The 24,005-nt window shown below is 38.5% G+C and overlaps 4 protein-coding genes across 6 annotated transcripts; 1 reads left to right on the top strand and 3 right to left on the bottom strand.

Annotated features, from left to right (window-relative positions):
• Positions 1 to 1,284: 1,284 nt before the first annotated feature.
• Positions 1,285 to 1,827, bottom strand: LOC104414761 (zinc finger protein 1-like). Its single transcript, XM_010025929.2, has one exon. The coding sequence runs from the start codon at positions 1,825 to 1,827 to the stop codon at positions 1,285 to 1,287; it is 543 nt and encodes a 180-aa protein (XP_010024231.2).
• Positions 1,828 to 7,458: 5,631 nt separating this feature from the next.
• On the top strand, positions 7,459 to 10,146 carry LOC104446095. The gene is made up of 3 exons (XM_010060007.3): positions 7,459 to 7,621; positions 8,750 to 9,530; positions 9,855 to 10,146. Exons 2-3 carry the CDS (start codon positions 8,912 to 8,914, stop codon positions 10,052 to 10,054), a joined length of 819 nt encoding a protein of 272 aa, XP_010058309.2. The 5' UTR covers positions 7,459 to 7,621; positions 8,750 to 8,911; the 3' UTR covers positions 10,055 to 10,146.
• A 52-nt stretch (positions 10,147 to 10,198) lies between these two features.
• LOC104446077 (probable protein kinase At2g41970) lies at positions 10,199 to 14,775 on the bottom strand. 2 transcript variants are annotated; one of them, XM_010059995.3, is made up of 8 exons: positions 13,886 to 14,775; positions 13,497 to 13,705; positions 12,693 to 12,949; positions 12,470 to 12,596; positions 12,118 to 12,391; positions 11,249 to 11,381; positions 11,066 to 11,152; positions 10,199 to 10,722 (listed from the first exon to the last, which is right to left on the bottom strand). In XM_010059995.3, exons 2-8 carry the CDS (start codon positions 13,582 to 13,584, stop codon positions 10,597 to 10,599), a joined length of 1,092 nt encoding a protein of 363 aa, XP_010058297.2. In that variant the 5' UTR covers positions 13,585 to 13,705; positions 13,886 to 14,775; the 3' UTR covers positions 10,199 to 10,596. The 2 variants fall into 2 exon arrangements, with proteins under 2 accessions (XP_010058297.2, XP_010058289.2); XM_010059987.3 differs by having other exon boundaries at positions 10,202 to 10,722; positions 12,693 to 12,952.
• A 162-nt stretch (positions 14,776 to 14,937) lies between these two features.
• Positions 14,938 to 18,607, bottom strand: LOC104446060 (E3 ubiquitin-protein ligase SINAT2). 2 transcript variants are annotated; one of them, XM_010059969.2, is made up of 4 exons: positions 18,411 to 18,607; positions 16,952 to 17,260; positions 16,232 to 16,618; positions 14,938 to 15,519 (listed from the first exon to the last, which is right to left on the bottom strand). In XM_010059969.2, exons 2-4 carry the CDS (start codon positions 17,165 to 17,167, stop codon positions 15,199 to 15,201), a joined length of 924 nt encoding a protein of 307 aa, XP_010058271.1. In that variant the 5' UTR covers positions 17,168 to 17,260; positions 18,411 to 18,607; the 3' UTR covers positions 14,938 to 15,198. The 2 variants fall into 2 exon arrangements, with proteins under 2 accessions (XP_010058271.1, XP_010058279.1); XM_010059977.3 differs by lacking the exon at positions 18,411 to 18,607 and adding an exon at positions 18,061 to 18,400.
• Positions 18,608 to 24,005: the final 5,398 nt, after the last annotated feature.

Genomic DNA, 24,005 nt, shown 5'->3' with positions numbered 1-24,005 from the left:
CTCTATTCAAGCTATTAGTGTCGTGTCAAACCAAGTTAAAGCATCACTTTCTCTAAATTGTATTTTGAGCAAATTAGAGTGCGTTTGGTAACGTTTCTATTCAAAAGTTGTTCATCGGAACAGAAATTGGGAACAATTTTTGAACAGAAGAACGCGCTTGGTAACTACACAAAATTTATGTTCCTAAAATAGAAAAAACAGAAACACATTTGGTAAACTTGTATAATTTTTTTGTTTCTTTTAATTTTTAAATATTTTTACTCTTTTTTTTTTTCTTTTTTTCTTTTTCTTCATTTTGGCCAGTCGTCAACCTCGGCCATGGTCAACAACCGGCCGACAAGGGTTGGCGGCCTCACCCAGCCACGGCGAGGCTCGCTAGCCGGCACGAGGTTAGCCTCGCCTTGGCTGGGCGAGCTTAAGCTTGCCAAATTCGACGAGGCCAAGCTCGCCCAGCCATCGGCAAGACTCGGCCTCGTCGGGGGCCAGCAATGCTTCAACGACCGGCCAAAGAAAAAAGAAGAAAAATGAGAAAAAAAAAAATATTTCTTAAATTGTTCCCAAGAACAAGAAACAAGTTTTTTCTATTTTTTGTTTCTATTTCTAGGAACAAAAGTGTAAACAAACGCGTTTATGTTCTTTTTTTATTCCCCAAAACAAAAGAACAAAAATTTGTGTTCCGAGAACAGAAACAAATTTAAACAAACATGGCCTTAATGCTTAACCACAGAGAGCAATTGATCGAATTAAGGGAAGAACGATAATAATTCTGATAATTCAAAGAAGCCAAGACTACTTTGTTGTTGTTAAGGCTCAGATATGACTATGAGTATCTCATAAAACATGCACTTGTTAGAACTTAGTAGGAAATCAGAAAGGTAAACCCAGCTGGATGATAATAGAATGCACCGACAGAGCTGAGACGTCTTGCACATTATCAGCCAACTAATTGAGCCAGGTTAACAAAAGAAACCAAAGAACCATTAATTCAGCTTTCTCTCTTCATCTTCTCGAATTCGTACTGTGCTTTTTCTACTTTCCTTTCAGTCCACGAGCTTCTTCATCGTTTCATTCCTAGGGTTACTACTAACGGCAAGAACATTTAGATTCCGGCCTTTTCTTTGCTTAAGCAAATTAGTAATTTTGTAGACACACATAAACACATATTTTGCATTATATTTTCTTCAATCTAGTAGAGTTCATACATTTCTTCTTCTCTATTTCAGTTACATGTACATCTCGTCATATAAAATACGGTGTAAAGGGCACAGAAAAAGGTTCACTGCATCACAGCTTCAAAGTTAAGTCCAGAGCTCCCTCTTCTTTTGAGTCCTTACTCCTATTAGCATCTGAGCCACTCCCCCTCTTTGACAGCCCCAAGAAGTCATACCCAGGGCTGGTCTCTTGATTTGTGGCTGAGTATGCAACATTCTGGCGTCTAATCTCAGGCATCGTTGAAGGTAACCCTTGGGCACATTGAGGCCTGTGACCTTGCTCTGGCTTGAATGGCACGCCCATGCCAGAGCCACCCCCGTGGGCTGCCGCAGTGTTGAACACTGGGGCAGCTGCAAAACGATCAACCCCGAGAGGCGGCGGTTGGCTTGAGGCAGCAGAGTTTTTCATGAAAGAGAGGCGCTTTTCGATGAAGAGTCTCTTGGCCTCTCTCCTCTCTTTGCGGTGCGCATTCTGGTGACCGCCTAGGGCTTGTGAAGAAACGAAAGATCTGAAACAAAGTCTGCAAGTGTAGGGTCTGGGTGGCTCCAGGCTCAAATTTGCTGCTGGTGGGTTTGAATTAGCTGTTGAGCTCTCTGAAGAGTTTGCTTTTGCCATAGAGAGAGAGAGAGAGAGAGAGAGAGAGAGAGAGAGATGGTGTTATTGCGTGAAGGTTGTTAAGCCTTTTTATAGGAGGAAAAAGGGGGTTAAGTTTGAGGAACGAAACCAGAAGTTTTGTGACGACTGTGCGTAAGCAAAACTTTCTTCTGAACCTGTTTGTAAGGCTTGTCTGTATGCTTGTATAATAAGCACGACATTTCAGGAAAATATGCGATTATATGCATACGTGCTGTTGATCATGCACCTTCCTCACCCGATAAAGCGTTTCACTCAATTTTAAACGCGTTAGAGAACAGTCGATCAAAACGAGAAGCGATGGAGTTGCAGCAAAGAAAGCTAGCATCAAAAGGCGGGGTTAAGTTTAGGGTTCTCATTAAATCCTGGTGAAAAGCATGATGCAGCAGTGAAGCAGAGGACTAGACACCTGGTGTTAAAGGGAAAAGGGCTAGAATTCGGGTTAATCTCGTCTTCATCCGAGCGTTATGAGTGATGTTTGTATAAACCCTGATATTTCTGCATATGCTGACGTTAGAATAATCTGGTTTAGTCTTGATAAAACAAATGAGTTGCATGATTATGCAAACATCGCTTGCATAAGAACGGCCATGCATGCCGTTTACCTCGTATAGCAGCTGATGGCCAAACATTATCAACCATATATCCTAGCTTTAAATATTCATTTATTCATGGAGAAAGCAGATTGTCATCGAATTAATTATGTAAATAGAATAACAGACGCATGAAGAAAAAAAAACCTTTCACATTGTTGTTGCATATTGACCATCCTCATATATAAGCACGGACCTTAACCTTAGTACTTTCCTACAATAAACATACACACATGCAAAGAAAACATGCACATTGTGTTCGGGATTTTCCGATGTAAATGAGAATAAACACGTGATAAAAAGAGTCGCCTTATTCATTAAATATCTATTCCCACGTCTTCGCTTCCCTATAAAAACAAAAGTTTAATAGGTGGCTATTTTTCGTTACTGTAGCTACTATTGAGTTCTTTCAGTATATTCGGTCATAATGACATAAGCTAATACTTGAAACTTTTAAATGTATATTGTTGCAACGATATTTGCTTTGAGAGATCTCTCTATACGTATATCTAGGACTCCATTTGCATAGCGAGTTTTTATTCAACATGGAGTCTTATTAAATCATTTCTAATCTACTTGGTTCAAACATGCTATTCTTAGTGGAAAAAAAAATTATTTGATCACCATATTAGTCCCTCACTTTAAAGTCCCTCTCTTGATATTAAATGGAGATTGTGGTCATTAAAGTTAAGGTCAACGGTCATAAATACAGTTCACCTTCAAAGTATGCATTTTATGTTGTCAACTTGTTCTCTTCTTCCCTTAAAAAATAGTTACGGCTCTGTTTATGGGCTAAAATTTTCTTCCATATTCTTACGTAGTTTAACTTGGATAAAAACCTTATGGTACCTTTGTGCATAATAGAGTCACTTTACTATATATACTATGCATATTTAATAGGAAAAATTACCTAATCGGTTCTAAACACATTATACAGATGCCAATCCAATCATAATTTTTTTTAATTTTACCAATTTAATCCTAAATTTTTGCCGAAATTCCAATGTAATCCTTCAATTAATTTTCGCTGAAAATCACTAACATGAGGCTCCAATCATTGCCGTCCTACGTGGCAAACCACCACATTGGCGATTTTGGTGAAAATTGACTGGAAGAATTACATTAAATATTCATGAAAATGTTTATGATTGCATAATTAAAAAGTATAGAATTGAATGATATTCATACAATAAATTTATAGCTGATTGGATAATTTTTCCATATTTAATATAATGTGGTTTTTAGATACTCGAGAACATGCCTACACTACGTAATATATAGATCGTAATAGAGTCAATATAACTTAGAGAAACAATCGAGTGATGATCTTTAATTTACAATGAGAATAACAATCTATTCTATAACTTAATATGATAGATTTACACAAATTTTATTAGGATTTAGTTTCTAAAAGTTCTCGTAGGTTTTCTTTATCAAGAAAAATACTCTTTCATTGGGAAACATATGTCTGCATAAAATGCACAACACATGGAAATACCAATTTAGTATAACATATATGTATTGATGTTGTTATCTCTCTTCAAAAATTTAGTATCTTAGTAACATTAGTAGTCTCAATAATTACAAAACCTACATAATCCAAACCAGGGTAAAGCTACTGGTGAGGAATATCAAAAAGATGTCCATAGAGTCATGTTGGAACCACAGCAAAAGCGAGCCTTCATAGGGTAGTTGTCATTGCTTATGAACCCAAACTTGGGTGGTCTATCCATGACCAATATGAAGTTTGGGTGAAACTAAGTGGAGGTCCCAACCGACAAATGTTAAAAAATTAACAAATGAGCTGTGGGTCAAGAAACTAGGAGAGAGAGACGGTACATAGAAAAGAACCTCACCATAAATGTACCAAAAACCCTAATTTCGTCTACCTAAGCATTCCACATTACATGAGGAGGAGAAAGTTGTCATCTTACACATGTACTAGCCTTAATGAACACATTCAAGCCCTGGCAGCATCACACGAGAGAGAGGACTTGTATTGCACGTTAGGCGGAGCTAAAAAGTACTCTACAAACTCACTCCGTATGTGATAATAACGGGACCGAGCCAATCTAATGCATGATGATCGTGAAATCTTTTCAAGCAGAGTAAACCGCAGTCTTATATCTTTTTCCAATGGTCGGTTTTAATTTGTTAGAACGAAGGGTAGACGACATTGTTTACCTAAAGGTGCCGTCCACGAAAGGCATTCTCTTCATGCAAGATTGTTGTGGCCACGTACTCACACCACCCGACCCAAGTGTACGGTGGATTCGAGAACTGTACTTCCATAAGCGATCTGCATAATGGAGACAGATTACATGACCTCCTTCAGGAGCCTTGAAAAGCAAGATCTGCTATAAATGCAATCGGACCGTTACGAGCCACATCGAAACCGCATCCCTGCCGACTTTGAATGCCGTTCTGCTTTACCTTCGAAAGCATGCATGCACAGAGAGAGAGAGAGAGAGAGAGAGATGACTGGACAAGTGTTTGTTGCGTTGATCCTCGTTATGGGGCTTGTGCTGCGATGGCTAAAACAGTCGTTTTGGTTTCGTTCGGACATTGACGTCGTCATGCAATAAACCCACGTGCTGGAAAAGGGCTCTGGGGGCCTCGAATCGACCCAAGTTGAGACCCAATAAAAGATGGATTCTTCTCAATTGCCAATTGTCGAATTTCGAAGCTCTAACATGCATAGATTATAGAAATAACCCTGAAGCCTCTTCAAAAACATGAGGACATAACTTTGTACCCATATAGAACTTACGAGACCCACGATTATGATCCAAAGTGCTTATTGTTTCTTTCTGTTTCAAGCTATTTTCCGAATTCGATTATGGTATCACATTGCTTCCAACCGATTCAATATTTAATCATCAATTTAAACTTGTCAATATATGATATCTCGAACTTTTATATTCATACATACTTTTATTATTTCGATATCCTATGCAAAGCTCCTTTTATTTGTTAAACCTACTGATAAGTGAAGTTAATTCCTCCATGTAACTCTAGCATACACGCCACGGAGTATGCCTAACCTATGATGGATGTAAAGTTAACCGCTTGATCAATGTTCTCACCACTTCTCCATCACAAATTTATAGACCACTCTCCATTGCTCACACCACGAATTTTACCCCTCTTCTTTCTTTCCCCATAAATAGCAATTGCCAGTAGCATATCTAGTTGTATAAGATTTGTAGTATTGATAAGAGCTGACAAGTGAGAACAAGCTTCTTTTTGGTGAGTTAATTGATCTGGGAACCAACCAATTGAAGGCCGATAGGCTCATATCGACCCGGTCCAATTTCGCCTATGTCAAAAAGAGCTCAAACAAGTCGCAGCTCTTAGCATACTTAGAATAGGAATAAAAACAAAAATAAACCAAAGTACATATAACGTCGGAGGGACTATCTTTGGGAAATTGGGTGGGTGTAAATGTTGGCACCAAGGGCACCATTGATGCATATGATAATGCCGAGAGCACAATCGTTATACTGTTGAGATCAAGGTGTGCACTAGAATTGTGTCGTGCACATTTGTGATGTTGAGAAGTTGGTCATGAATAATCAAGTATTTAATTAATATTTGCGTCATGCAATTCTTAATTATCATTCTATTTTATAGATTGCTCTTTAAAGTCTTTGCAGGTTTATCTAGATTGGAAAGAGTAAATAGATCTATGCTAAGATAAAGTGTTGTAAAAGCATAGCGAGTTTTAATTATGTTCTTGATTTTGTGATATAGGATCCATTCGTTTCGCATAAAATAGGCTATTTTCAGAAAATATTTTCCCGGAAGCCATTTTCCAATAAAATGATAATATTTTCTAGTGTTAGGCTAAAACTTGAAAATGTTTTGGAAAATATATTTCAGTGTTTGGTAAGGAAAATATTTTCTAAGACTTTACCACTTAAGCATGCATCACTTACCGACTTATAAATCTATCAAATATGAATTTGCTTTTAAAGCTAGGCAAACTTGCTTCATATCTTTATTCCTTCATTGTCAACAAACACTCATCTACTTTAAAAAACATTCGTATGGATTTTAAAAAGAAGCAAAGCATGTACAACCTTAATGAGGATCTTCCAATTGAGTGGCCCATTCTCCCCCTGTCTTTTTTTTTTTTTTTTTTTGATGACCTAGGGAAGCTCCATACGCTGATAGCACGGCGGAGTAAACCCTGAGGAGGCACATGAGTCACCACCACCTCCAATTGAGTGGCCCGTTCTCTCCCTATGCCTTTTTTTTTTTTTTTGATGACCCAGGGAAGCCCCATACGTCAACAGCGCGGCAAAGTAAACCCTAGGGAGGCACGTGAGTCACCACCACCCCTCATGCCCTAGGTAAGTCACCCTTGCGACGCTCGGGAATCAAACTCCTCCCCTTGCGTTAGGGGGAGAAGCTCGCCACTAGCAGCGCCACCCAGGCGGGTGGTCTCCCCTGTATTTTTTGTGTTCTAATAAACAAAAGAAAAAAGAAGCAAAACATGTAGAGCTATTTGCTTAAACAATATACAACCGCAGGGGTAGAGTAAATAAAGAAAATGATAAGCAAGAGTGCGGAGCGTGAGTTTGAGATCGACGAGCTCGATATTCGCCAAAGAACGGCCGACGACTAGCCAAGAAAAAGAAGATAGGAAATAAAGAAAAGAAAAAAGGAAATTAAAAATAATTTGAATTAAAAAGAAAAAAGATAATTAAAAGATAATTCGAATAAAGAAAGAAAAGAAGAAGAAGAAATGGGAGGAGAAAGTGAGAATTTGTAAAAGTGTAAAATAAGAGAGATCAAATGAGAAAAATGTTTTCACTTTTAAAAGTAGAAAACATTTTCCTTAAATTAGAAGATTTTAATATTTTCCTGGGAATTCATTTTCCAGTAAACAAACGCCGAAAAATTCAAAAATATTTTTGCGGAAATTATTTTTCGCGAAATGAACATAGCCTTAATTGTGTTTATGTAAATTATTCCAAGGGCAAAAGAAGGAAAAAAAGGTTTGATTTATCTTTCTAGACTCGAAGTTTAACGGGCGTGCCTTTGCCAATTTGCAGTCGGATAGCCCAGCCATATCTCCATCGACTGAAACTCCGGCGGTAGATTGCCGTTGTCTTCGCCGCCGCCGCCGCCGCCGATTGCAGCTTCAAGCGAACGGGAGGCTCGCTCTGTGCCCGCAGGTTGCCGCTTCGAATCACTCTCTATCTCTCTCTCTCTCTCTCTCTGCTCGTAAGTGTTGCTGCATTTCGATGCAAGGCGAACGAGTGCTCCGCAAAGATTCGATCTTTTGTTGGGTTGATTGGCCTAATTATGCTGCTGGCACCTAGTGAAAGTGTTGGGGATTTTGCTATTGCTTGTAGAGATGGTATATGGTCGTCGCTGTGCGTTGGAAATCATTTGGGGGGTGGGGGGTTGACGGATTTTTTTCTGTTGATGCCAAAGCATAATTAGCCGACTGCAGTTACTGCAAACTATGTTCTGGTGTGCAAAGGAATGCTGGGTCTCATGTTTTTGCAACAGACGATTTCATTGGACTGAGCTTGGGCTGAAGCACTGTTGTTGTATGCTGATAAATGGGGTAAACGGGGCTGAGGTGCGGGGATTGATGGCCATTGTCAGGTCAGGAATTGGGGCTATACACGTGTGGTGCGGGTTGGGGTGGCTGACTAGTGGGTTTGGAGCGGCGTACCCCTGGCCGATTACACAATCGTACTCTCTTGGCCATTGTTAGATTTGCTAGATTAGTTAAACTCGTATCATGCCGTGTGATATAGCTTTGGAAGTACTTGCTATGATCAGACTCATGCTGGAGGAGGATAGGGTCCTCAAATTAGTGATGCAGGTGAACTGTAGATTGAAAGGAAGAATATTAAATCTTTTGAGTAGAAGGGAATGGTCATAAATATACGTATAGTCTTAAAAGTATGATCCTTGTATTTTTTGTTTGGCACTGCTATAAGACTAAAATCAATTCATTAGGAGAAGAGGAGGAGGAGAGAATAACAGGTACCTCAAATGCAGTGACGTGGTCTGTGTTTACTGTTTTGAACATCATGCTTGCACCAACAATTTGACATTGATTACAGGTAGAGATGAAACCATTTACTTCAATGTGCATTAGATACTCTGCTTAGCAGTTGCTTGGTGGATGTTCTCTATTTATATTGCAAGAGTGAACCCTAGTTATCATATTGTTTAGTTGAGGGAATTTTTTGGAGTAGCTTTTGTCAAATAGACAAAGCATTTAGCATCTCATTTTACTTTTTTGGTTACTGAGTGGAAGTAACATGGTTGTCTCTTTGTTGCAGTGCACGAATGAGAAGGAAATAGAGAAAGTATAATGGCTTGACGGATTTATCTTCAGAAGGGGAAGAAGAAGCTCCAAGTCGGTTTTTCACATCACGCTGAATACTCTGTTGGGTTCTGTCACATTTACTAGAATTGAGTTCGCACTTGACTTAAAGGTCTTGATGAATTCCCTACATTTCTCTTCTTCCCTACCTCTGTTCCCATCACATTCCCACCATCCCCTACCTCATACTACGCCGCAGTGTTGTTATTTTGGTTCTAGTGACCACCGTCGGCGCAAACACTATTTTTCTCATTCTTCTCTATCCTATACCTACACTTCATCTAACTTATCGAATTTCCGTTTGTCGTATATGGGTGCAAATGCTCTGTCAAATGAGGAGACAATACCTGTTATGAATTTCGAGGAACTTGTAGAGAAAGATTGGTCCTTTCTTGAGATGGATGACAATCCTCAAGTGGGGCACAATATTGGACGCATAATATCTGCAGGAGAATTAGAGAGCACCTCCAAAGTTTTGGTTTCTTTTGGTTCTGAAGGTTTTGTAGATAGGTTGGCTGATATATCAAACAGCCAGCTTCTGCTTGTTGTCCATGATTCACTTCTCGTGTTGGCCTGTATTAAGGAAAAATATGACAAGGTTAAGTGCTGGCAAGGTGAACTAATATATGTTCCAGAAAAGTGGGCGCCTTTTGATGTGGTGTACATTTATTATCTGCCTGCTTTACCGTTTGCCCTTGACCAGGTTTTTGAAGTACTAGCGAAGCGATGCCTTCCAGGTACTTTGCCTTGTTCTTGTTGTTCTCATTCGCTGTTTTGAGCTCATCTCTGTTCATCTTTTGCTATCCTCATCTCTGCAAATCCTTCTACCATTTATTACAGAATAAGCATAATGTTGTTTCCATCCCTAGTAGAATTATTACTATCTGTGAAAAGTACTGCTGAGTGCTTGTTACCTAAACACTATGTTGCCATCACATTTTTGTGTTTGATTGCAGTATTTTCTAGTATTGATGGGCTCCATAAATACGTTATGGTTGTTTAGATGGAGCTATCCTCCATGTTTCTTAGGTTGACCTTCTCAGAATCTGCATTTGTCTCAGGTGCCAGAGTTGTTATTGGTCATCCTCTAGGGAGGCAAGTCCTGGAGCAGCAGCGGCAAGAATTCCCTGACTGCATAGTCTCTGATTTGCCTGATAAGACGACCTTAGAGAAGGTTGCAGTTGCCCATTCCTTTGAAATGGCGGAATTCGTAGATGAGCCTGGATTTTATCTTACTGTTTTGAAGTTCAATGGGGCGTGAATACGTCTTCTGTCATGTTAGAGGGACCACTCATATTTACACAACAACTGAGTTTGATCGAGTAAAGTAAATTCAGCTTCATGAGCCCAGAATTTAAGTTTTTATTTAACCTTTTAGTTTTCTCAATCATTTGGAGCAAATTTTCTGGAGCTTAACTAGCAGGAGGATCCATGGAGGAAACCTCATTCTCCATTATTATCCACTGTATCAATGTTTAGATCAAAGTCATTTTCGGAGACAGAAATTAAGTCAGAAAATAATTCCTCAGGGTTTCTCCTCAAACATAACTTTAGATGATGAATGATTAGCTTCTACATAGCAGCTTTCCAGGAAAAACAGTGAGGTGAAGTAACTTTACAAGACAAATCTCATTACTTCTACCACCATGAACTCCTAGAGTAGTACTCAGGAATGTGAATTACTTATCTTAGATACTCAGTAACTTCAAATGTGGAAGATGAGTCTATCAAAAGGAACTAAGGACAGTTGAAAAAAAAAACTGAGAGAGAGAGATTCCAAATCGCAATTTTCGACTTAAAATTCTACAAATGAGAGTCCGGGCCTGCTGGTTTAGAATGAAGCAGCGGCTGCAGTGCCTTGACAACGATTGTCATGTTCGGCCGGAAATCTGCCTCATACTGCACACACAGTGCTGCAACTGCAGCTAGCTGAAACATTAAAGCAAATCAATGAGTTAATTGAATGGTAATCATATCAGGCCATCTACAACCCAAAGCCACATTATTTTCCTATGCTGATCTTCTCAAGAATATGATTTCAGGCACTATGTTTGCATATGTTTCATGTTATCTTCGGCATATTAATCAAACAAAAGACGGACAAGTTCACAAATGTAGCCAATTCTTATTTTCATTTTCCTTGCTGCCCTCTAACCAAAAACATTTCATCAGTGGGACTATCTTTGAAGTATCATTCCTGCTCGAGTAAAATTTTCCTAATGAACTTAGAACTTGATGGCTGTTATTGCAAAGACGGAAATGTTGTCATCACCTTTGCGATTGCCTTAGGTGGGTAGTCATCATTAAGCTTTGGGTCAACGCATTGTTTCACTTTGTCTTCACTCAGTCTTGGCGTAGCCTGCAGTATTTCCAAAGACAATAAACTGCAGTTAAACGGGTGACAAGAGAAAGTACTGAACGTCTAAAACTATTGTTGTGGAGGGTAAAAACAGACCCAAGTTACAAGACTCTGCTGTCCTTTGGGCATTGTATGGTCTACAGGCTTTCTTCCTGTCAAAAGCTCTAGTAGAACAACCCCAAAACTGTAAACATCACTTTTCTGAGTTATCTGCCCCGTCATTGCATATCTGCAAAAGAGAGCAAGAGTTCCTTACAACTGTAACCGAGAATAACAATCTGACTCTTAGGCTGGGCAGTAGGTAGTCACTACTTAGGGAAGATTTTACAGTAGACAGACACCAAACCAAATGACTGACCTCTTGTCACAAAGAGAGATGAGCTACGTCAGGAAGCTATTTGATAATGTCTTGATGAAAAACTAGACAATCGCTTCCCCCAAAATTCCTAATTATAGGACAACTGCTACTTTCAAATGCAATAAAGATAGCTATTTCTTTCTCCCAGCGACTACTCCAAGTAGAGACCACTGACCTTAACCATTCACGGGATTTCGCAGTCGACCATTTGATAGCCCTATTCTTAAATTTACAGAACTTAAGGAGTTTTTTAACCCTACTGTACTGTTAATGGCCGCATTTCTACAAACACTTACTCTATGGAATGCATTCAAGGGTAGAAATATGATCATTTGCTGCTTTAATGTTGTGCCGTAATTGCTAAATCTTACTATTTGATTCTGATATTCATAGATATCCCAACTAATAGATCATTTGCCGTTTTAATGTTGTGCTGTAATTGCTAAATCTTACAATACGACTCTGATATCCATAGACTTCTTCAATACCTTTTATATGCACGTAAAATTACTAATATTTTCCTACTTCCTCTAAGCATGCAACCATCTTGACTCCATCCAAAAGATAAAACAAAGACATGCTGGTCATTTGGACAAACTAAGCTTACTCTGGAGCATGGTATCCAAAGGTTCCCAAGACTCTAGTCGAATGCAGTCGAGCAGCCGTGTCTGAAGACTGATTTGACAAGTTAAAGTCGGCAATCTTGGTGACAAAATTGTCGAATAGCAGGACGTTGCTGGATCTGACATCCCTATGAACAATAGAAGGTTGAACCTTTTCATGCAAATACTCAAGGCCTTTTGCTGCACCATAAGCAATTTTGACTCTCTGATTCCAAGTAAGAACAGGACCGGGCTCAGCACCCTGCACACCCTTCCTTCCTGCAACGACAGAGATACATTACACTCACATTTTTCTCACAAGTAGTCTGGAAAATCCCCAAGTTTTATCGGTCATACCATGTAAGACATCATGTAGAGAACCCATGGTAGCAAACTCATGCACCAAGATTCTGTTATTAGCCTCCAAGCAGTATCCAATCAGCTCCACGAAATGTTCATTCTTGAGCCTCGAAACAGTCGACAGCTGTGAGAAAAGATACGTGACACAATCAACTTGTTGGGTCACAATATTGCAGGGATCACCTTCGATTAAATATAACTTGGGACATGGGAGACTTACCTGCGCTGCAAAATCCGAGTCGGGTTCTTGTGAAGCACTGGTATCTAATTTCTTTACTGCTGCTTCCTGGCCAGTACTTAACCTCGCGTAGAACACGCGGCCATAAGAACCTTCCCCAATCAACGCTTTTGAACCGAAGTTCCCTGTCAACCTATTCAGTTCGTTTAATGGCAAAGCCGGTATTTCAATGGGCAAAACCTTTTGCGTAGCTCCACTTCTGACGACATTGGAGCTCCTTGTCTCCCCTCTCTCGCCACCTACTGAACAAGGAAATGAGAGTAGATACCATTGAGTCAGAACCGAATTCAAATAACACTCAAAACTGATCCCCTCCTCCAGAAAACCAACCAAATGTATGCCAAAGAAAAAAAGGAAATGATGCACAACACGGATATTTGATAATCATCCAAGTCACAAGTGAAAAACTGAAGTTGACATTTCTGCATTTTCTACATATTCATTTCTTCATAACAGGATATAACAGTATATAGACATCGAAACTTGGTGTACTAGAGGCTGTGACGTGACATCCTTAAATGCTGTAGGGGACAAAAAAAGTCAAAGCTAAAGACAGAAGAATGAGAGCATCAAGACGTAAAATTACCCTCGAGAAACATAACTCAGTGGCAATTCTGATGCAAACCATTAGAAAAAAATGGAAGAGACATGCAAATGAGAGCAACAAGTACACTATTCACTTGAGATTGGGGTCGATGGCCTTTTAAGCAGCTATTCTTTCTTTTTCATTTTTAAAGTTGCACGCTGAAATTTTCACGAAGAAACAAGATCGAATAGTGTGGTTACCATAGGGATTGCCTCCTCTAGGCGGGGCAGTATACTGTTGAGCAGGAGGCCGATAGCTTTCCTCTTCCACGCCTCGGCAGCACCACATGATTCAAGCCTTGACAATATTCTCAACAGCCCATCTCAAACAAATTGCTCTAACTCAACGATTTTACAGCGGTACTCGCATCAATCTGAAAATTTGACTTACTCAATGTCAAGGAAAAGTCCTGCAAAAGCCAAAAAGGAGGAAAAACAAGCAAAAAACAGATCAGAACAAATACAGAGGAGCACACGATTCAATTTGAAACTAGTGATCAATTGCATTGGTTAAACGTATCAAAAAAATAACACATCACGCTTTCAAGCCTGGATGAAAGACAAGAACAACAATGCAAACATAGCTTTACCTGTCAAAAGACTTGATGTGCAGATTCCGTTCGAAAACGACCATGCATGAGAGAGGGAGAGAGAGAGAGAGTTCTTGGAGGCAGAAGAGAAACTGGGTTATGATCTAGATGAACAGAGAACAAGAACAAGGAAGCTTTCTTCTGTTTTATTTCGCGGGAGATTCGCCGTGTCGGGTCCAACCGCTATAACTGAAGAACCGTCTTGCATTGCTCGTTTCCTCACCTACGTCTACGTGCCTCCCACGTCCCACGTCCCACGTTTGATTCACGACTTCATGATCTCGTGGACCTTGCGCAGATGGACGGTCTAGATTTCGCAAATGATTTGCCAAAGTCTTAATCACATATGACATATAAAATACTTCCTTAGTTTTCAACAAACGACGAAAGTCCATTTATTTGTAATGTTACATGTATCAATATCTAGAACACAGTTTTTCGGGTCGACCATAGAAACCCCCGTCACCCGATGCATATCACCTGCATCAACCTTCCGTGATGCTGCTCGTCAAGAGAAAAAAATATCCCGAAATCCTTTGTAGTTGACATGTTCGCAATAATCGAACGAGTTTATAGGATAATGTTTCACCTACACAGTGGGACTCAATCACTGCATCAACTACGATTGTTTATGGACCACCTCAATCCTAATTAATTCGTGGATACCGAGAATTACTTTCCCACTCGACAGGCAGGGAACTACTTTCGCTTGATTTCACGTCTTGAGTTTCGAAATTGCACGGGTACGCATCTGTGAATAGAAATGCTCCTGAGCTGAGACACAACCACGGCGTACAAATTATTACCGCGGGCGATTCTCAATTAGCAGAAAATCTACTTTTTTTCTTCATAATTTAAGGTGGGATTTTGACACAAAAGCCTGATCCGACCATACTTGTGGAAAAGAACATCGTTTACGAACATTACCCGGTGCGATATTGCCAGCACGTATAGCAGCAATGGCCAGTATTGCCTCCTATAACTTTGGAGTCATAAGAAACACCTGCGATATTCAACGATAAACTGAATGCTGGTTCTTTACCTCGCCAGAATTTGACCGAACAATTTCTTCCACCATAATTTTCGCCTGTTATGGTATTAGATTTGCTGCAATGGCAAGTACCAATCTATTTACAAGAATTATCACTCAAGTGAATATATAACTTTTTCGTAGACACGCGAGCGAGCCGAGCTATGAGCCAATATTAGTCAGAAGAGGCCCCTTCACAGCCCCGAAAAAGCAGTACCTCACCCGCTGCTCGTACCACCATGAGTAAAAATTCAGACCTCAACAGTAATATTCTTACGATTGCTCATTCTTCCTTCCATATGTTGCCAGCGACCCTCAACTTGAGCTCTTGCCGGTCACCGCCGGAGAAATAAAGAGCCAGACTTCTTTGAATGATGAGACCATCCTGACTGTCACGAACCTTCCGGTGCCCATCTCGGATGCTTCTTGGTTTCCCTACCCATGTCAGCTTACGGCCATTCCCGCCGACTTCTAAACTGTAGCTAAATTTCCTCGCCTCATATTCTTCACCCATGAAACGTAGAAAGGCCATGTAAACAGGAGCCATGCCTAATTGGAATGCCTCAAAGTGTAAACAGAACTGCCTCCCAAAACAATTAAACACCTGCATGGAAACAAAAAGAGTGTAATTCCAGGTAAAATGCGTGCAAGAAAAGTCTAAACAAGCACCGAGGCTAATGAAAGCATCATATCGTGTCCTCTTGATCGCTAGCTGTATTATCGAGTCTGCTAAACAATAGAAGGGGTTCTGTTGACAAGTGCCCTCAGGTCACTGATTGAGATATTATAGAAACTAAAAGGTTTGCAAGACGCAGAGTGCACCTTGGACAAGGGGTTCTGTTCACAAGTGCCCTCAAGTCACCGATTAAGATATTATAAAAACTAAAATTTTTGCAAGACGAGGAGTGCACCTTGGACATTGGATGAATACGCACTATAATAATATAGAAGAAAACTGCCTTCATCAGAGAAGCTTACTCAACAGCATAAGCACTTGGTTGATATATTAATGTAACTTACTAATCACAATAGTCCGTAGGGTACTCACTGATATTTTGCAACGATATTCTATTTCAGCAAACAGAAATAAATATTTGGGGATGTACCATCTGCAGAGAGGTCATCAAGGAACTCAAAGCAATAACTTGGAACTACCGCAAGGTGGAAATCAGCTACGATAAAAGAACATGCACGTAAAGACTAGGCACATCAAAGGCAGTGACAAGTTTCAAAAAGAACATTATCAGTTGTTGGACTCCCCGAGCATCAAGTTTCTTGGCCAAAAAAATCATGGGCTAATGCATAAAAGAACTTACTGTTAACATCCACGTGGCATTCTCAACTTCCTGTGGGTTGGACTTGACATATCGATGGTTGAAAGTGCAGCCATTATGCATGTCGACTTTATGGTCTTCTCTAAGATGAGCAACAAGCATTGGAATGTCGCCCGTGATGGAGCACTCAGATCCAGCATAAGGGCAATTATATGGACGGAACTGACACTGCTGCTCGTGGCTAGGCTTGCTGAAGTATTGGAAGATTTCACGACAACCTAAATTCTTGTATCTGCAAGGGAGTTCCAGAGACTCGGCGACTTTCTCCAACGCCAGACACCTTATATCTCCAAGTTCACTCCGACAAATCGGGCAAACGTTGTGGACTCTAATCTTGCAGGTTGAGCATAAAGTGTGGCCGTTTAGGCACTGAAGTTGGAGCAGCAAGAAAGGAGAGTCAACAAACAATGGAAGTGGCATGCTTTCATATTCAAAAGTCAAAATTACTAGCTGAAGAAAATATAACATGTGAAAAATGCTATGCGAGTTTTCAAGTGAGTGAAATATAAATTACGCATGCATCTCAATCCAAGGACACCAATCAAGTTTCCTCTCAACAAAACACTAACAGCTTATCCAATAATGGGATTGGGAGGAGAGAAGGACATCTTCACATCTCCTGATAAGTTAAGGCTGTCTAATGTTTGAATCCCTATATAACAATCATAAGAAAAACGCTGGAAACACCAACGGCAAAGATACCTGGTAAATTGGAGAATACATAAAGTTTGTGCAGACAGGGCACTCGAGCAGAGCATCTACGCCAGCACTCGAACAAATTCCACGTTGTCCAGGTGAGAAAATGGAAGATTTTGCTGGTGTAGAAGTGGTCTCCTGTTTGCTGATTACTACACTGTAATCAGCGGCGGCAGGGTAAGGTTCATGAACTTCTTTGCAAGTGCCTCCAGCAGGAGCCATTGTCCGATTGAAATAGAATGATCTTGCTCTAACAATTGAATTTCACGATGTTCTATTTCGCTGAGGCTATTGCTGAGTTTTCATTACCTTCTTCTGCAATAAAATCAACAGCACGTAAGCCCATCAGTCCTAAAGATGGGGAAAGCTATTTTCTCAACAACCTTTCAGAATTAATCTCCATCCTAAGAAAAAGGTTTTGTTACATTTTTGCAATTCGATCCATTCACCAAGAAACCTATTTATCAGAAATCAAACTAGACCATGTTGATATTTCACTCTCCGAGAAGGATGTATTACAACTTCACTAACGTTTTCCACTGAACGCCGTCATGAATCAACAATTTTAGTGAAGAAGCAAGTCAACAGACGAGACATAACCCCTGTGAAGACTTTATATAACAGTTCAAAATGGCAAAATCAACAGACCTAACTTAAACCAAGAAGCACCATCAGAGGAGGAGGGATCCTAATTCATATAAATTAGCAGTTGTCAGCAAATGGAGCAAAACTAGGATGATGAACAGGTCGACATAGCGTTCTTTCGCTGTGATCCGAGCAAACCAGCAGGAATCGGACACTAAAGCAGAAAGTATTCCACTTAAATTACCCAGCAACAACAGATTCCAACTGAAAATGACACTTTCACACTTTATACCAAGATAAAACATGCCTTGTACTGCAAAATCATCCGCAAAGGGCGATTTCTATTTTCGGAGAACCACTGAGAAAGCAAAAAAAAAATGCAATATTTAAAAGAAAAAAAATCTAATTTTTCACCATGGGTGGCGCTGCAATTCGCTCGAATGAAACTGAACCAAATCAAATCGAAATTCCAGCCCAAGTTGCCCATTTTCAGCAAAACAACAGTCGGACCGGATATGCCGAGAGCTTACGTGGGGTTAATTCCTTCAGCAGAGTCATCGCCACAGGAACAAGCAGACAGAAACGCAAACACAAACAGAGAAAGCGCCGGAATCAAATCAAGACTTCACATAAGCGCATCTACCCAGTCGAGAATTCGAAGCCCACGCGCGATCAAACTCGAAAAGACCAAACTGGGTCGACAGCAATCCACGACCGCGCAAGGAAAAACCCAGACAAAAGATCGGAAGCACGACAAGAAATCACTGTAAAAAATCACTACAGAACAAGAACCATCTCGGGAGGGGCAAAAACCGAAAAGAAAAAAGAAAAAGAAAAATTGGGAAAACGCCGGTAGCCCCCCGGCGTTTTCCCGCATTACCCGGAACGGGAATCGAGAAGAGCCCATGAACGGATCGCCGTTGCGGAACGCGGTCTGGCGAGCGAGCGAACGGGCGACGGTCTAAAAAGGTCGGGTTTCTGTTTCCTCGTTTCCCATGTCGTTTGTCTCTTTCCTTCCCTTCCTTCCTCCCTCCTCCTCTTCTCTCTCTTCCCCTTTTTCTCTTTGCTTTGATTTCTGTGTGTGCTTCTCGGGAAGATTTATTCATTTTCGATTCGTGAGATTAATTTGACTTTTCTCGGGGTGCGCGAGCAGCACAGTAACGTCCTGTCCTGCCGCGGTAAGCCGACGGTGTCTGTGTCTCTCTACCCCGCACGCTACGTTTGAAAAATCCGAACTCCTCCCCTGCGGATCGTTGACGTTTGCTTTCTAGAATTGGAATCGAGTGATTGCTGCATTTCGCGACCGCGGCGTTTGGCCCCGACGGATTCATACGTGAAAAGTATGAGTAGGAAAATCACGTACACGATTTGATGCGATGTGTTTGATTTTATCTTCATGGGTGATTTGACGTGATGTGTTCGATTTATTATCGAGCGAGTGTGTGTCTTTTGCAAAATACGGTTATGTAATGAGACATTAATGGAAAGCGGGTGGTTAACTCCTTTCTTTGTTTCACTTTTTTGTCTATTTTCTTTAGTCAGTTTCATTTTCCCCCTTTTTGCTTTACAATTCGAACGACATAAATTTACATCTGATTTAAACGTATTGATATAGATATAGACATAAATACATATGAATGAGATTTTTCTTTTTTTTTATGATCTCACCGCAAAAAGTTTGCATTATTTTTATTTGTGCCAATTATGATGAGTAAATTCTACGGCCACATAAAGGGAGCATCTTCCCCGTTTCCATATGAGACTGAAGAATAACATGAGCGAAATGATTTAAATTCACGTCACATTAATGAGATCAAAATATCATCACAAATTTATTGCAACCCAATCCAATGGGTTTTAATTTTATATATATATTTAATAGAATTGAGCTCTATTTTTTTTTTTTTTGTCGGTCTACACTTACTCTGCAAACTTTCACTCAGACTTTTGTCGTACGGGGCAGTGCGGGCGTGGGAATTGAAACCCACTCCTAAAATAAATTCGTCCCCACCCCAAACCCCTGAGAATGTGGAAATTCGAACCTCTCACCTCTCATTCCATGTTGAAATGGTAGCCACCGTAAACTCCAGTGGTTAATGGGATTGAGCTTAAAGCATCACGCTTTTTGCCTTGATTTGGGGAAAAAAATGCAATATTCTATTTCTAAGATTTTATTATTCTCCTTTTTAACAACCTCACCATGATAAGTTTGTACTATCCTTACTAATGCCGATTGTGACAAGTAAATTCCACAGGCACATAAAGGAGCCTATTTCTCATTTCCATGTGAGATGAAGAATAACGAGAGTAAAAGAATTCAAATTCATGTTGCATGAATGATATCAAAACATTACCACAAACTTTATTGCAACCCACTAGGTTACATTTAAAATATATATGGGATTGAGCTTGAAGCCTCATGCCTTTTATTTTGATTTGAAAAAAAAAAAAAAAAAAAGGCAACATTTTACTTCTAAAAATTCATTATTCTCCTTTTTTAATGACTTGACCTCCTTATTTGTGCCAATTGTGGCAAGTAAATCCCATGGGCACATAAATGGAGCCCCTTCCCCGTTTTCATGTGAGACTGAAAAATAACGTGAGAGAAAGGATTCAAATTCACGGCACATGAAAGAGATCGAAATATCACCACAAACTTTATTACAACCTAGTGAGTTACATTTTAAAAAAAAAAATAGTAGGATTGAGCTTGAAGCTTCATGCTTTTTGTTTTGATTTGGAAAAAAAAAGGCAATATTTTACTTCTAAGATTTCATTATTCTCTTTATCGAAGATCTAATCGTGAGAAGTTTGCACTATCTTTATCTGTACCGATTGTGGCAAGTAATCCCACGGACACATAATGAAAGTCCATTCCTCGTTTCCATGTGAGATTGAAGAACAACGAGATCGAAAAGATTCAAATTCACGTCACATAAATGAGATTGAAATATCATCACAAACTTTATTGCAATCTAATGCATTTTAAATAATAATAATAATAAAAAATAGTAGGATTGAGCATGAAGCCTCACACTTTTTGTTTTGGTTTGGAAAAAAAAATGCAACCATTCTACTTCTAAGATTTCATTATTTTCCTTTTTAATGACATCATCGTGAGAAGTTTGCACTATTTGTATTTGTGTTGATTGCGACGAGTAAATTCCATGGGTACATAATTCCATTTGAGACTAAAAAATAACGAAAGCGAAATGACTCAAATTCACATCATATGAATAAGATCGAAACATCACTACAAACTTTATTACAACCCAATGAGTTACATTTTAAAAATATATATATTTAGTAGAATTGAGCTTGAAGACTAATACTTTTTGTTTGCAAACATTCTACTTTAAGATTTCATTATTCTCCTTTTTAACAATCTCATAGTGAGAAATTTGCACTATCCTTATTTGTGCTGATTGTGACAAGTAAATTTCATAGGCACATAAAGGGAACCATTTCCCCGTGTCCATGTTAAATGAAGAATAAAGGGAACGAAATGATTCAAATTCAAGTCATATGAATGAGTTCAAAACATTACCACAATTTTTATTGCAACCCAATAGATTAAATTTTAAAAAAAATATTTAGTAGATTGAGCTTGAAGTCTCACGCTTTTTGTTTTGGTTTGAAAAAAAAAGGCAACATTTCACTTCTAAGAATTCATTATTCTCTTTTTTGACGACTCGACAGTAAGAAATTTGCACTATTCTTATCTGTGCCACTTGTGGCAAGTAAATTCCATGGGCACATAAAAGGGAGCCATTTCCCCGATTTCATGTGAGATTGAAGAATAACAATAAATAAACGATTCAAATTCACGTCATATAAATGAAATCAAAACATCACTACAAACTTTATTATAACCCAATGGGTTACATTTAAATATATATAGTAAAATTGAGCTTGAAGCCTCACACTTTTTATTTTGGTTTGGAAAAAAGAAAATGCAATATTTCACTTCAAGATTTTGTTATTCTCCATTTTGACAACCTGACCATGAGAAGTTTGCACTATCTTTTTTTGTGCTGATTGTGGTGAGTAAATTCCACAGACACATAAAGAGAGTCCATTTCCCCATTTCCATGTGATATTGAAGAATAACGAGAGCAAAATGATTCAAATTCACAGTACATAAATAAAATCAAAATATAAACTTTATTGCAACCCAATGGGTTTTAGAAAAAAAATAGTAGGATTGAGCATGAAGTCTCACGTTTTTTGTTATAATTTGGTTTTAAAAAGGCAACATTTTACTTCTAAGATTTCATTATTCTCTTTTTTAACAACCTGACCTTGAGAAATTTACACTATCTTTATTTGTACCGATTGTAGCGAGTAAATTCCATGGGCACATAAAGGGAGCCACTTCCCGTTTCCATGTGAGACTGAAAAATAACGAGAGTCAAAGGATTCAAATTTCACATCATATGAATGAGAATGAGATTGAAATATCACCACAAGCTTTATTACAACCCAATAGGTTACGTTTAAAAAAAAAATCATTTAGTAAGATTTAGCTTGAAGTCTTATGCTTTTTGTTTTGGTTTGGGAAAACAAGAGGCAAATTTTTATTTTTAAAATTTCATTATTCTCATTTTTGACGACATGACCGTGAGAAGTTTGTACTATCTTTATTTTTATTTTTGGTTGTACTAATTGTGGCAAGTAAATTCCACGGGCACATAAAGGAGTCCCTTCCTCATTTCCATGTGAAATTGAAGAATAACGATAGCAAAATAATTCAAATTCACATCATATGAATAAAATCAAAATATCACCACAAACTTTATTGTAACCCAATCAGTTAAATTTATATATATATTTAGTAGGATTGAGCTTAAACCTCACGCTTTTTGTTTTGGTTTGGAAAAAAAGAATGGTAACATTTTACTTCTAAGATTTCATTATTCTCCTTTTTGATGACTTAACCGTGAGAAATTTGTACTATCATTATTTATGTTGATTGTGGCGAGTAATTTGCATAGGCACATAAAGGGAGCTCCTTCCCTGTTTTCATGTGAGATTGAAGTTTTCAAAGAATAGCGATAGCAAAATGATTCAAATTCACATCACATTAATGAGATTGAAAAATCATCACAAATTTTATTGCAAACCAATGGGTTACATTTTTTTTTTTAAAAATTATTTAGTAGGAATGAGCTTGAAGTCTCGCGCTTTTTGTTTTTGTTTGGAAAAAAAAAAATTGAATAATTTTACTTTTAAGATTTCATTATTCTCTTTTTTTACAACCTAACCATAAGAAATTTGTACTATCATTATTTGTGCCGATTGTGGCGAATAAATCCCATAGGCACACAAAAGGGAGCCCTTTCCCTGTTTTTATATGAAACTAAAGAATAACAAGAGCAAAATGATTCAAATTCACGTCACATGAATGAGATCAAAATATCACCACAAATTTTATTGCAACCCAATGGTTTACCTTTAATATATATAATGGGATTGAGCTTGAAGCCTCATGCTTTTTGTTTTGATTTGGGAAAAAAAAAGCAACATTTTACTTTTAAGATTTAATTATTCTCATTTTTGACGGCCTAACCATGAGAAGTTTGCACTATTATTATTTGTGCTAATTGTGATTAGTAAATTCCACGGACATATAAAAGGAGCCCCTTCCCTTTTCCATGTGAGGCTAAAGAATAATGGGAGCCAAATGATTCAAATTCACGTCACATGAATGACATCAAAACAGCACCACAAACTTTATTGCAACCCAATGAGTTACATCTTTTTTTAAAAATATATATTTAGTAGGATTGAGCTTGAAACCTTAGGCTTTTTGTTTTGATTTGGAAGAAAAAAAAAGCAACTTGTTACTTCTAAGATTTCATTATTCTCATTTTTGACAACTTGGCCATGAGAAGTTTACACTATCCTTATTTATGCCGATTGAGGCGAGTAAATTCCACAGGCTCATAAAGGGAGCCCTTTCGCCGTTTCCACATGACACTAAAGAATAACAGAAACAAAATGATTCGAATTCACATCATATGAATGGATCGAAATATCACCACAAACTTTATTTAACCCAATGGGTTACTTTTTTTATTAAAAAAATTAGTATGAATGAGTTTGAAGCCTCATGCTTTTTGTTTTGATTTGGGGGAAAAAAAAAAGCATTTTACTTCTAAGATTTCATTATTCTCCTTTTTGACAACGTGACCGTGAGAAATTTGCACTATCCTCATGTGTGTATATGTATATCTTGAGGTTGCCATCCACAAGTGCTGAAAATATGAAATAGTGATATTTCTCAAGTTGCACATACAAAATGCATCATTAAAGTTTAAGATAAAATTTAGTTAAAGAACATAATGTCATTTTTCTGCTAAAATAATGGGCTTTAAATGATATACGTACATAAATATCTTCATAATATGAGATTAATGAGATTAATGAAAGAATTTTTTTGCAAATTAGTTGTGTTTACTTATTTGAGTGAAAG

The sequence above is a fragment of the Eucalyptus grandis genome, chromosome 1, assembly GCF_016545825.1.
Source record: "Eucalyptus grandis isolate ANBG69807.140 chromosome 1, ASM1654582v1, whole genome shotgun sequence".
NCBI lineage: Eukaryota > Viridiplantae > Streptophyta > Magnoliopsida > Myrtales > Myrtaceae > Eucalyptus > Eucalyptus grandis.
This window is presented reverse-complemented; position numbering and strand designations above follow the sequence as displayed.

Excerpts from the sequence above, each read along its gene's own strand:
- LOC104414761 (XM_010025929.2), bottom strand. The coding sequence starts at position 1,827 with ATGGCAAAAGCAAACTCTTCAGAGAGCTCAACAGCTAATTCAAACCCA.
- LOC104446095 (XM_010060007.3), top strand. The coding sequence starts at position 8,912 with ATGAATTCCCTACATTTCTCTTCTTCCCTACCTCTGTTCCCATCACAT. Across the intron at positions 9,531-9,854 it reads AGCGAAGCGATGCCTTCCAG|GTGCCAGAGTTGTTATTGGT; the intron begins GTACTTTGCCTT and ends CATTTGTCTCAG.
- LOC104446077 (XM_010059987.3), bottom strand. The coding sequence starts at position 13,584 with ATGTGGTGCTGCCGAGGCGTGGAAGAGGAAAGCTATCGGCCTCCTGCT. Across the intron at positions 11,382-12,117 it reads TTTGGATACCATGCTCCAGA|ATATGCAATGACGGGGCAGA; the intron begins GTAAGCTTAGTT and ends TCTCTTTTGCAG. Across the intron at positions 10,723-11,065 it reads CACCTAAGGCAATCGCAAAG|CTAGCTGCAGTTGCAGCACT; the intron begins GTGATGACAACA and ends TTAATGTTTCAG.
- LOC104446060 (XM_010059969.2), bottom strand. The coding sequence starts at position 17,167 with ATGGCTCCTGCTGGAGGCACTTGCAAAGAAGTTCATGAACCTTACCCT. Across the intron at positions 16,619-16,951 it reads TGTATTCTCCAATTTACCAG|TGCCTAAACGGCCACACTTT; the intron begins GTATCTTTGCCG and ends CTCCAACTTCAG. Across the intron at positions 15,520-16,231 it reads ATGCCACGTGGATGTTAACA|GTGTTTAATTGTTTTGGGAG; the intron begins GTAAGTTCTTTT and ends GTTTCCATGCAG.